Here is a 13015-nt window from a genome sequence, read left to right on the forward strand (position 1 = left end):
ACACGGGGCTGAGCCTGGAGAGGAGACTAAAGAGAAACAGAACCAGGGCCCGTCTGGGTGGTGGGAACCGTTCCCACTCTGGGGTGGGCAGGGGAAGGCACTTCAACAGAAAGGACGGCCTGGTCAATGAGAGGAGCAAAAGACTAATTTTTACTGTTACAATTCAAGAAGTCTTGGAGGCAAGAAAGAAAGAGGAAGCAGGGAATATGTCAAAGAAATCAGAAATTATGCTTTCACAATGCACCTATCTTCAAGGCCAGTTCTGTCCGCCTAGATACCACTGATTTCCCTCTTCTGGTGATGTGGCTGATGGACAGATGAACGTGGGTGTGGGGACTGGCCCTGGCCACAGACCACACGCAGAGAAAGCCGGGGGAAGAAAGCCTCGCGATGACGGGAGCGTCCTCAGCGACAGGGCTGGCTGGCTAGGACCCCCCCGCTGCCCAGCCGGCCGTGGTTCGCTCCGCCGTGGTTCGCTCCCAGCACACGGTGGCAGCCCCGACAGGAGGCCCTCTCAGGCCGCAGGTAAGGGCCCCAGGCAGTGCCCGCCTACCTGAGCTGTAGCTGTCCGTGGAGGACTGCGAGATGGACCGTGACAAAGACCGGCGGCCCGTCTTGGTCGGGAATTTGGTGAACTCCTGCATGTCATCAGCAAACTGGATTTGCTGTAGGAGGAAGATAAAAACGTTGAAAGCTTACAAGGACTCTATGCAATGTTCCATTTTTAAAGGCCACGTGGTGTCTTCCCTAAGCTGTCATCATGAAGCTCCTACCACGGAGCCTGACACTCTTCCCACCAGGACTGGGGGCGGCGGGGGCTGCCTTCCTCCTACTCCTCCCAAAATGATAGCGACTGTCTCTGCCCCACTGTTTCAGCAGAAATTTCAGTACCTGTCCAACTTCATAAATTTTCCTTCCCATGTTCCATAAAGTTTTCTTTCCTCTTCTAACCTTGGTACATTAAACCCTTTAACCTTCCTCCCAACTCCTTCAAAACCAGGCATAATCTCCCAGTGCTTCTGCCTGCTTGTTCCTTTTTCAGAACAGTCTCTGGAAGCACATTCTTATCCTGAAGACAGCAATGATCCTCTTTCTGGAAACAATTGTGAAGAGACGCACTGGAGTGACGATGAGCACTAGGCTGCCAGCAGTCGAGGCCAATCACACGCCTCCACTTCACAAACCCAGTGTGGTGTCCCAGAACCTTCCATGTGCAGTGACATACCAGAATACACTAATGAAAAAGACATTAAAAACATCTACACACCACACTGAATTCCAACTTAGTCAGGACTCACTGGAAGGAAGGAGAAAGTAATGACTTGGTAAGCTCTGCCTTGAAAACTTCCTTAAGTGAAATGAACCAGAACTCGGCAATTGTTTGAAAGATACTTGGAAAACTGGCTTTAATCAAGAGCAGACAGTTTATAATTAATATTATTTACAGGCTAATTAATGGCTGTTTCGCAAGAGTATGAAACCCTTTCTTCTATAAACCTTCCTCCTGAATTCCTAGTTAAATCCCGACAAACCCTTTCGTTCAAGCTTCAGCCTCCTGAAAGAGAACGGGTTGAGAATCTGAACTGAGACTTCCCTCACAACCCCAGTGACTAAATCTGAAAACGTTTCCATGGAGAACCCATTAAGCTAAGTCTTCAGCAAACACCTCTGGAAATGTAAGCTATCGCAGGTTAAAATCTTCTCTCTGTAATGCTAGCAACACGTCGCAGCCGCTTTGAAGCCAGGAACAGTGAACTGCCCATTAGTTTCAGCTCCCAGAAGCCCCCTCCTCCGCCACATGTACCCTCCAGCCAGGGCCAAGGCAGCCTGCGAATCAGGCTTAAATGTGCAGCCCAGGGAGGGGCGGCTGGTGGGAACAGATCAGTTCATGAATCAGTAGGTCTCCACAGGGAATAAAACCGCAGTTAAGGGGAACACAGACTTGGGGTTCACACCAAGGAGAAACACAGAGACTCGCCTTGCAGTAACAGCCACTACCTTAGGGCAGCAGGCCCGAGAGCTACACCCGAGCGGAACACTCGGATGCACCTCCAGACTGGGCAAGTTTTCTTCCTCAGGCCCCGCTGCGAAGTGAGGGGGAGGCGGAGTCCACAGCCTGCTTTGCTGTCTCGGGGCAGGGGCAGGGGCAGGGGCAGGGCAGGGCAGGGAAGGGGCTGCGTGTCCCACTATGCAGCCCAGGGTGTGTGCACAGGGAGTGTTCAGTAATTATCTCTAGAATAAGTGAGCCCTGCACACGCCTTCGAAGATCAGTAAAATTTCAAAGACACATAAGTGACTAATAATAAAGATCCAAGCTAAACCACATATACAGCGCACCACAATTTCTGAAGCATCTTTTTCATTTTAGGGGCTAAAACTTTAAATAGCTTAAATGTCAAAAACAAAACTGCCTTTCAAAAAAACCCAAAAAACACCCCCAAGCCAAAAACTCAAAAAAACAACACCCCAAACCCACTGAAGTGGCCACAGCTCAGTGCTTGCCCTTCCGGACCCCCAGACAGGACTCCCTGCTGAGTGCTCACATGACTCCCACAGCCAGCAAAGGGTTTCACTGGATGAATGGACACGGGACCAAGGTGATGACTCTCGTCCCAATGTGCGGTCATTTTGATGGCGGAAATAAACACACAGTCAAGGGACCATTGGTGCCTCTGAACTCTCTCTGGAGGCAGCCCTTCCTCCCTCTGCCTCCTCATCCTTGAGTGGCAGCCTATGCAGAAGCTGCACTCTTTTCCTGGCTGTTTCGGCTCCCTCCCGTTCATCTCTTTTCAAAAGGTTTTCGTATCTTCCCAGGCACCGCCTACCAGAGTGGGGGTGGGAACTGCTGTAACATTTGCAGTTTTTTAAATAAAAAAATAGAGCAGGGGCAGCTGCGGTAAGATAGAACTGTTTCCTCGGCACCCTAAGAACTGAGTCACATTCCACCACATATTAATACAGGTCATCAGTCGCCTAAAGCAAATCTTTGCCATCTAAAAACAGTAAGCTGTGGGAATAAAAGTATCAGACTGTGTTGCAAGCAGCTTGGGATCAGTGCAGAGCCCCACCTCACAGACGACAAATACGGCCCCGTACTCCAAGTGGGCGGAATGGGATCTCAAGCCGTGATTCGGATGGGGGGCTGGCTGTCCTTGTCGCTTTGATATTTTCCCTGCTTATAAACAGGGTGGTCCAGCGACACAGAGATGCTCCATGACCTCATCTCCTCTCCCACCCCCAGCTAGGAGCTCCATCCTCCACACCCCAGGGTGTCGTTCACCTTCCGTGGTAAACACCACCCCTGCTGCCAAAAGCAATTTCGGACGTGGCAGATTTTCTCTGTAGTGACACCAGAGCTCCGTCACGGCCTGATAAGCAGGCTGGCCTCGCTGCATTTAGGCCAAGTATGATCCGCGAGGTCAAAACAAAATCCAAAGTTGTTCTGTTTACATTACTTCCATTATCACGACTTCTTCCCATCACTCTTAAGTCTTAATTGGTGTCCTTTAGAGTTTCTTCAAATCCAGACGGGTAAGGAAATGCTACGGCTAAATATGGCGTAGGATGGGGAGGTGGAGGAGGAAAAAGGAGATAGATAGCTAAGTCCAGGAAGTATCTGAAAATCAAAAAATCCCGTTAAAGAACTGTTTGTTTGGACACTCGCCACCCTACATGCCAACCTTCCTCACAGCACGCACAACAGCGTCCCATTCTTGAACTACTGCCGTGTCCGAGACAGGCCGGAAGGTCAGACCGAGCCATTCTCCAAATAGCACACCCAAATACAGAAGTCTGCTGCTGTGCCTTAAAAACTCAGTTAACTGTCAGGCCAATTTAACGTGCTATTTTAGAGCACCTCTTCAAATAGCTCAGTGGGTACGAGAGTTAACTCTCTCCCCGTGTGCTACTGGGAACTTACGGGAAAGCTCCAGGGAAGGAAAAGCTCCCTGGGGCCAGGCACACCCGCCACCTCACGGGGATCTGGTGCACAGTGAGCTGAGAGGAGGCACGTGGCTGTGCACCGCGCACTCGGCTGACCCCAACCCCTGTGCTCCCATCAGAGGCCGAGCAGCCAACTTCCACGAACACGGGCCTCCCTGTGCAGACTCACGCCACTCAGCTTTCCTTCCTGCCCAGCCCCACCCAACTGTGCCTAGAGTTCCTGAGTCAGAGAATTAACCCGCCCAAATTCCCCACCCGAATTCCCCTACAACTCACAGGGGAGGGAAGGGGATCAGGATAATATTCGCGGAGCACGTTCTCCAGCCACCCACTGGGCAGGCACCACTCAAGGACCCAGTGCCAGTTCGGCAGAGAGCTGTGGAAGCAGACGCGGTCCCTTCCAACCTGCAGACGTGCTCTAACCCACTGTGCAATGAATGTGAACACGAGTGGTTTTGTCACAGAACCCCCTTTGCTTCGTCAGGACTGTGCTACACACCGCAGTCTTCATTCACAGCCTCGCGCCCGGGTGCTCTTGACTCGGCCCCCAAACACCAGAGGGTGGGCCAGACTGCGCTTTAAGCCTGTTATTCCACAAGCCTATCTGAGAGCTTTCCATTTCCTCAGAAAGGTTTCCTCCTAAGAGTGAAGGACTAAACTCAAGGTAAACAGCAAGTATCAGAAAAACAAATCATTAAGGAAGCACACTTAAGGAGCACGCAGAGGGATCAGTCTTTCTCACTGCTGGGGATTACTATCTGAAACAGCCAGTACCCTCTTCCTTCGGGCACACTGACTCTGAGACATCCCCAAATTTCTTACGTCATCTTTCCCGTGGTCTCCACCAGCATGCACGTGTGCAGATTTTCCTGTGAAAAAATTACAATCAGCATACCTCTTAGCCAATACTCAGCAACCGAGCAAAAAGCGACCACCAGGAGCTGGAGGCGCGAACAGGGTCAATCACTGATCAGTGAGCGGTGTGCTGACGAGGACACCCTCCGGTCCTCTGCCGACCTCTCTCTCACACGTCTCCTGGTTGATGCTCTCTTCCTCTGGTGATCCTCTCCCCCCAGCTCTTTTTTCAGAGGAAAGAGGGTAGGGTGGTCAGCTAAACAGGTGTAAGACCCTTTCTTGATGCTCAGCCCTGGTGCCCCAGTCTGATTCCCATCTCAGACGCATCCAAAGAAACAGTCGTCTACAAGCCCCAACTACTTGGAAGAACTATGTCAGTCCAAACGTCTTCCAGACTTTCAATGAGGCAAAAGAAATGTCCCCAAGAAGGGCATCCCTTTCCCAACACGCTGCCTTCAGGGGCACCACCAGGAACCGATGCATCTCAGGGACGCAGGCTCGGGCTGCAGGGCTGACTCCACCACCAGCTCCAGCAACTTCTCTCCATCCCGGAGCAGAGACCAGGCTTTCCCAGGTCCTCCCTCCCAGTCTCAAGTTTCTTAAGGTCTCAGTTTCCCCAGATGGGGCCTGAGTTTCTGGGGGTGGGGGGTGGGGCAGGGAATGGGCAAGCTAATCACAGCACACAGGTCCTTCCCCTCCCCCCATCTCTGAGTCTCAAGAGGAACAGGATGTAACACACACTGCTAGAATCCAATTCCAGGCAGAAGCAGCATGCCTTTCACAATGGGATTCAACTTGATGTTTCACCAGCGCTGGGGGGGGGGGGAGGCCACGCTGCTGAGTCACTCAATGGTGAGGAAGGAACGTAAAGTTTGAGCAACTCTGCCAAAGAGCAGCTGCACCCTACCAACTACACCGCTCCCTTCACACGCGACAACGCACTTCACTGGCTGCTGTTCTCTCTTAAAGTGATCTGGTAAAACTGGGTGATCGGGTCCCCAACTGCCAACTGGAGGCAAGATGGAGAGGCTAAAAATGGCTACAAATAAGAAGGGAAGGGCTTCCTAATCTGAAAACCACGACGGACTGCGTCCCAGTGCCTGTTCGGCTATCGACCTGTCCACACTCGTCTCGTCCTCGAGCCACTACCAGTAAGATTTGAAAATGTGCCATCCTTTGCGCCTGGCATTGGACTGTCATCAACTGTTAAAAAAAAATGTTTTTTTGTACAAGTGACTGAAGAAATCTGAATTACTGGAACATGCCCGTGACTTCAGGAACACACCCAAAGTGCCCCCAGTCCCACCCACAGCCATCGCTGCCACACTGATGACCATTTTCAACATGCAAAGTTTTTTTAAACAATGTAGTGAAACCTATAATACCCTTCACCTAAACTGAGTCATTTTCCACACTAGGTTTCTTCCTCTGTACATATACAGACACACAAATTTAGACTTTCAAATGGTACCGCAAACATGAAAGTTCACCCTCCAGGAACACCTTCTCGTACAGAACACGCGGCACTGCACAGCCGTCACCGGATGCCCAGTCTGCACGCACACTGCTCATTCACAGTTGTAGACCCACGACCCCCCAGGTCTTCCAGCCCAGGGTGGAGTCGAGGCTCGCCACACACACCTGGCCGTGAGGTTCCTTTAGTTTCTGCTCAGTGAGAACCATCCTCCTGCCCCCCCGCCCCCCCTTGAGATACTGACGTTTCTTGAAGAGTCCAGGCCAGATGCCTTACAGATTCTTCCATATTCTGAATTTTTCATAGTTTCCTCACCGTAAACTGGAAGTTCAGCTTTGAGGTTCGATTAGAAAGAGGTTCAAATTTTGGCAGAAATATTTCGTAGATGACATTGTGTATAGACTTCACTTTGCATCTTACCAGGCAACACACCATTGGCTTGTTCCACTATTGGTGACTCGAAACTAAACCCTTGTTTCAAGTGAGACCACTGCAAGCACAGGTTCATTTGTGAAGTGACAGTTGTCAGCCCGTGAACACCCTGTTCCCTGGTGACTTTGCCATCTGTTCCTAATCCCTGCCCGAACCAGTTATGTTGGGGAGGAGGGTGGCTTATAGAACCATTATTTTTTTTCCTCATCATTCTTTCCAAATGTATTAGCTGGAATTCTTTGGCAAAGAAAAGCCTTTTCCTCACGCATTATCTTTTTCTTTTTCACTTGTCGTTTGTGTTTTTATCTCTGTGGTGATACATTCAGTCTCACGGGTGTGGGCCCGCGGGAGCCTCTTCTCCCCTCTGACAGCGCCCCATTTGGGCACTTCCTTCCCGACCTGAGAGCATCCCAGGCTCACCTTGTTCTCTGCTCCGGACCTGGAAGCAGCCATGTCTCCAAGGAGCCCTGATCCTCCGGCTGCGGAGTGGCCTTTTCAAACCGACACCTGGGCAGAAGGTGTGCCACTAGCTGTCAGGGGGGCCGGCGCTTCGGGTTTGTTCAGTGGAGAGAAAAATCGGTCTTTCTGTTTTACCCATGAGTTCACACTGACATCTCCATTTCAGGTTTAACGTGACCACTTTTTAAAACTTTAAATTTTCCTGTTTGACTCGCTTTTCTCATGTTAACAACCTTGGTCTCCGACAGAAGTTAAACTGGCAAACCTTGCTGCCAGGTATGCTGGTATACCCTTTAAGATGCGAACTTGTCAACTGCTTACAAACAGGTAACTCTGTCTTCTTCAGGTGGGTTTTTATGTGGGAGAATAAGTTCATTCCGAAAGCAAGTGACCAGTGGACAGTCCCAGGAGATGGAGTCTCTCCCGCATTTTGGAAGCTGGCCGCACAGACTGAGTAAATGCCGTATGTATAATATCTCAGCCTACCCAGAACAAAAAAGAGTGGAGACGTGTAACAATAATTCTTTTTTCCTTGATCTGGGAGTCTAGCTTAAGTGAAATTGAAAGCCAATTACATCTTACAAATTCAAACCCCCTTCATGTATTTGCTGGAGTAAGTTCCACCTGTAAGTCGGCTCAGCGTTGGGAAGGCCACATCTAACTGGGGGTGGACGGAACGTAAGCCCCTGACACAGAGTAGGAGGCAGAAGCTCCCAAAGAGTGGCCACGAGACCGCACAGGTCGGCTCTCCGAGCCCCAGACTAACACCCGACAAAGCTAAGGAGACAGACCGTATCAGTTTTACAGTTAGCATCCACCCACAAAGCCGAGGCTCGAGGGAGGAAAAGGCCATCAGAACGCCACACTAAATAAAACAATCTGACTTTAAAGACCTGCTGTTAAACAGTAACTATGTAGTAACAGGTATTGCGGGTGGAACAGACCTTCGAGAATCCATCCTGTAGTGAAACTGGGTATTTCCATGTCCAAAGGGCCAGGTGAAATTACTTTGAAGACCAACAAGCTGCAGTAGGTTTTAGTATCCACAGTCCTTAAAAAAAAAGCCTCGAGGACAGATTCGGACACAGTACACGGACAAGAGTCTGCTGAAGACAGTCAGCCACGTGGAAAACGGAACTGGATTTTCCATTCTAGACAGGCAGTACCGGCCCTCCTTCCCTGGCCTTCTAACTTGGTATGTGTATGTCCAATTTTAGATAAAAGTCTCCATATCGAGTCACGATCTTAGCCTACAGGAAACAGGCTGGCTGAAAGGAACCGCTGCCTGCCGCTCTCGGGGACCATTTAAAAAGAACAGCTACCTTTTGCTCCGCAAGGGTACACCCCGAATCCAGTACCCCCCGCCCCCCAGACCAGAATGCAGAAGTCTGGGTGTCTTTGATCTAGGACTTTCTGAATAGCCCTTTTCTAATAAGCAAAGTGGACACACACACAAGGACAAAAACCTCTTGCTTTGGGCTGTGTGGCAAACCAAAAGTCAAAATCCAATTTTGTACAGGAAAAGTTATTCAGCGTAGCTTATCAATAAGTAACACTGCTACAGCACCACTGATTTTCAAACCATTTTTGCTTAAATCCTGGCAGAAAGGTAATACGTGAAACCACCAGTAAACTGGGACTTTCACGGAGGGCTGACTAGAGGTGTGAAACCCGCCCTGTGAGCACCGAGGCCTGAACGCCTAGGTTCCCCTGACTTTCCCATTTAGGCTCTAACGGTGGTGGCTTATGGCTATGGCTACGACTTCCTTATACTAGAGGGTTTGTATTTCTCAAAACATTTTGGAACCCTTGGAGCATTAGATCCACCCTTCACAACACAACAGGGGGCAGGGCTACGTGATTTGCTCAAGACAAAAAAGCCAAAAATAAACAGCCCCTCCCTGAAACCCTTCAAGCCCAGTACTATTATCCTTCTTTTGGAAACAGCAGCTTCCCCTTTATTTCTGGGGGTCAGTTTACAACCGTGCACCGAAGCTTTCTGAGCTTCTAATACCAGGTGAAGATGTGTCGGTTTGGGGAAGAAGCAGCCTTCTCTCAGTTCCAAAGGCCAGACGATGTGGGGAAGAAGGGCAATGACACACAGAAATGCAGTATCTTTAAGTGGCCAATGAACTGCCGTGAAGAAGCGCTGCTGGTTCGACTCGAAGGGCGTGGGGGGGGGAGGGTAGAAGGGTGGAGCCCAGACTGCATTCCGGCACGTGCTTCCACCCTCTCTGGGGACACAGGGGGAGAGAAGAATGTGTGGGTGGTCTAATCCTGACCATTGTACCAGGATGAAAGAAATGACCCAGAATTTCCTACGCACATAAGCAATTTAGTAATACCACCTAGATTTATTTATTTATATAAGGTTTTCAATTTGGTATGTTCGAATGGGCCAATGATTTTTTTTTTTTGGTCCCCTGGAAAAGTGTCTATTTTCGTAAGAAATGACCACCTTTAAAACAGGCAAGACAGAATGTATTTCGCACGTGGTTTTTAAGGTACTGTATCCATCCTGTGCAGAGTGGTGAGGGGCAGCTTTCTTTCACACTAATACTCAGTACGGTCAGACAACATGCCCTTGAACTGAGAACTTCCACACGGTTCCTCTCTCACCTACAGCGGGCCTCTCAAACGGTGCCCGCTCCAAGTCACCCAGCACCTTGCAACACGTCTAGAAGACCTAGGGAAGGGGTTTTCCCAATACAAAACAAGTTAAATTTGGGGAGCCCCATGTAAAATTTTTTTAAAGAAACCCCTTCTGTTTCCCACTTTCTGGTACCGCTTCTCTGACTTCATTACAACGAAAGAACATTCTTGCAAGGTTGTTCATTTTTCTTTCATGTGCTGGGTATAAGTAACGTAAGTGATTACTGAGTCGGTTTCATATCCGTGATAGATATTCATTTAAAGTACTCACTCACTGAATGAAGAAAAAAATTCCGGTGACATGGTTTTTTAGACTTTTTCTACAAACTGAGTAGCAGGTTTCAACTATGTGACTTCACAAGCTGAACAGAGCCTACCAGGTTCAGGAAGGGAGGCCTGAAATTCCTCTGATCATTTCATTATTATTATTATTTTAATCCTCACCCGAGGCTATGTTTATTGATTTTAGAGAGGAAGAGGACAGAAACATGGATGTGAGAAAGAAACACTAACTGGCTGCCTCGAAGATGCACCATGACTGGGGATCAAACCCACAGCCTAGGTACACTCCCTGACTGGGAATTGAACCTGCAAACTTGTGGTGCATGGGATGACACTCCAACCAGCTGAGCCACGCAGCCAGGGCCTCTGACCATTTTAAAGGGCTTCTTTAAAAGCACAAAACAAAGATGACTGGTTGTGATGATCTCCCCCAGATTAGGAAGCGCTGGCTTTAATGTACCACTGAGCAGTGAGACGCCCTTATAACAGCAGCAGGTTGGAAGGTTTCATAGCAGAACAGTGTTTCCATACGCTCGCTGCAGGGCAGCTCCAAATGCAACCGACCATCTAGAGCCTCCCAGCTCCTCTGGGGAGGGCTGTGGACTCTGCTCTCGGATGGGCTGTGAGTTTATAGCAGCTGGCCTGACCGCCTTGAATGCGGCACTTACTCAGCAACCCTCGGGTGGGTGGGTTGCTCCCTTCAGGCCGCAGGCAGGGAAACAAGAACAGTCCTGTGAAGCCCACATAGAGAGGGCCTGGCCCGGGGTTCCACTCAGGAGCAGGCTTCTGGGAGGTCGAGCAGGAACGTCACAGGACACTGTGTGCCCCTGTGCTCCAACAGCTAAATCTGGCCCTACTTGTTCTGCGTGAGTTTTTCTCACAGTGCCCAAACCACACTGCATTCCTGTCCCCGTAACACAGGTCACATGCTGTCCTACCCGAGGCAGGGTTTGCCTGTTCGTAAAAGTCAAATACCACCTTTTCCAGGAAGAGAGACGTTACTATTCATATATGGAACGCCCTCCCAGTTTTATCCTGAGTTCCATTTGGTAACAAAGCAATAGTGACAGACTTCTTCAGGACCCAAAATATTTTATTTATTTTTTTTGCTCTGGGTCTGAAATCCACTCACTTTGGCTTAAGGAGGAAGCTGCTCTCCTGGCTGCCTGGCGCCCCAGCTCGGTCCGCGCCTCTCGGGGCCCGGCCCTCCTCTCCCCACCGCTCTCCTCCAACCCACACTCCTGGGCTACTTCCTCAGCCCCTCGACCAACTGCGCCTGTGACTTTCTGTATTTTGAAGCCAGAATTTCACCAAAATGCCTTAAATGTAGCTTTATAACTTGACTATCGCTATTAGTCCAGGAATTCATAATATAAATGATCACCTTAAGGAAATCTTCATATTCTGACCTGATTTTTAGTCCACTGGGTCCAAGAAAGCTCAGCCAACCAAAAACCAGAGGTGGGAGCAGGGACAGAGTCAAACCGTTCCTAGGATTTCAAAGACAACACAGATTCAAGAAATGCTGCTGGCTCAGTGGAGGCCTAGCCATTCCTCATACTGACTTTTCCTAAAAACACCCTCAAGTTCTCTGCAGACTGCCATGGCTGGACCAGGTGGTAAGGGCCCCAAACCCTCAGCCCACGGCCTGGCTTGCACCCCATCACCACATTCTCCTCGCTCAGCAAGCATTCCAGGTTGTTAGTCTGGGGTCCGCGAAGGGGCTTGAGGCTGCCAGCTCCCCCTTGTATAAGGTTGTCATATGCACATGCGCGTTTGCTGGGAGACAGCACAGCTCTGAGAGAGCTCCAAAGCCCAAACAATGAACAGCCGCCACGCAGGACTCAGACGACCCAAAGAACCACCTCAGAGCACAGGTATGAACCGCTGTCTGGTTCGCAGATGTACTCTGCATGCCCATCGCAGGCCCTGGGACGCAGGCAGCGCTCCGCCCTGGGCGGACAGGCTGCGTGCTTTCTGGTCACAGCTTACACTGAGCACCTTAGGAAAGAAGCGTAAGTACAGGTAATTTTCAGGACCTCTCACACTGGGACGCGAGACTTTTCCTCAAGACCACAGTCATCCAAGACAGGTGGCGGCTGTACCACATCCCAGTGTCAGATTTCGTAGCCAGTTTGGCCGGCCTCGCTGGGAAATCTGGAAGAGGGGTTCTCCCCAATCCGAGCTGTTTCAAAATGCACACACCACCCCCTTCTCCACCTGCCTCTCATCCTCCACCCCTGCCCCCACTCTGGGTTAGGGCCCTGGGAACAAATACTCTGGAAAAGCTCTCCAGAGGACTGGTACCGTCCATTCCTTCCCACTCCACGAGAAGTACTGATCTGCAAAAGCCAACTCAGGCATATGGAGTTTACCAGGCTCTTGAGAAAGAGACTCAAGGAACACAGGGAACAGATGGGTTGGCTACATCTTGTTCAGAGAGAAAACAAAGCAGAGGAAGTAGAGAATCTGGCGCTCATAACACCTCCACCTGTTCAGTGCAGAGACCATCCAGCAGATGGGTCCACAAGGGTTCAGGAGAACATGACAAAGAGCTGGTCTCAGGGAGAGACTGTATTTTCACCATGGCTTGGTCCAAATTCAGTAAAAACTGGCGAGGCGCTCTCATTCCACACATGCCCAGCACTCAGCTAATCCCCTCCCTGCAGAGTCAGAAAAGAATGTGCAGAATTCTGAACCCTCTGCTCCCCAGACCGGAGGGCTTCCTTCCTGAGCGCAAGGGTTGGAACCAACCTCATCAACCCTCCACTGCAAAAGGGAGAGAACTGGGGTGCCTCCCAACACGGATGCTCCCCTCCTAACCCTTACGATTCAGAAACAGCCTTTACCCCATCTCGCTAAAAGCCGAGCCTTTGCCGATCTCAACGCAACAACTGGCAAACAAGAAGAGAACCCCAC

The 13015-nt window shown here is 50.2% G+C and overlaps 2 protein-coding genes across 3 annotated transcripts in view; one reads left to right on the plus strand and one right to left on the minus strand.

Annotated features, from left to right (window-relative positions):
• GSTM3 (glutathione S-transferase mu 3) overlaps positions 1-13015 on the plus strand; it is a 229726-nt gene that overhangs the window by 39756 nt on the left and 176955 nt on the right. The window lies entirely within an intron of this gene.
• The window catches only part of AHCYL1 (adenosylhomocysteinase like 1), a 32832-nt gene that overhangs the window by 12274 nt on the left and 7543 nt on the right, over positions 1-13015 (minus strand). For both annotated transcript variants that reach the window (XM_037152406.2, XM_037152408.2), the window contains exon 2: positions 554-665. In XM_037152406.2, the coding sequence (XP_037008301.1) occupies positions 554-665 (112 nt within the window). The remainder of the gene's footprint in view (positions 1-553; positions 666-13015) is intronic.

Source organism: Artibeus jamaicensis, unplaced genomic scaffold (genome assembly GCF_021234435.1).
Source record: "Artibeus jamaicensis isolate MK-2021 breed Jamaican fruit bat unplaced genomic scaffold, CSHL_Jam_final scaffold_1689, whole genome shotgun sequence".
Classification (NCBI taxonomy): domain Eukaryota; kingdom Metazoa; phylum Chordata; class Mammalia; order Chiroptera; family Phyllostomidae; genus Artibeus; species Artibeus jamaicensis.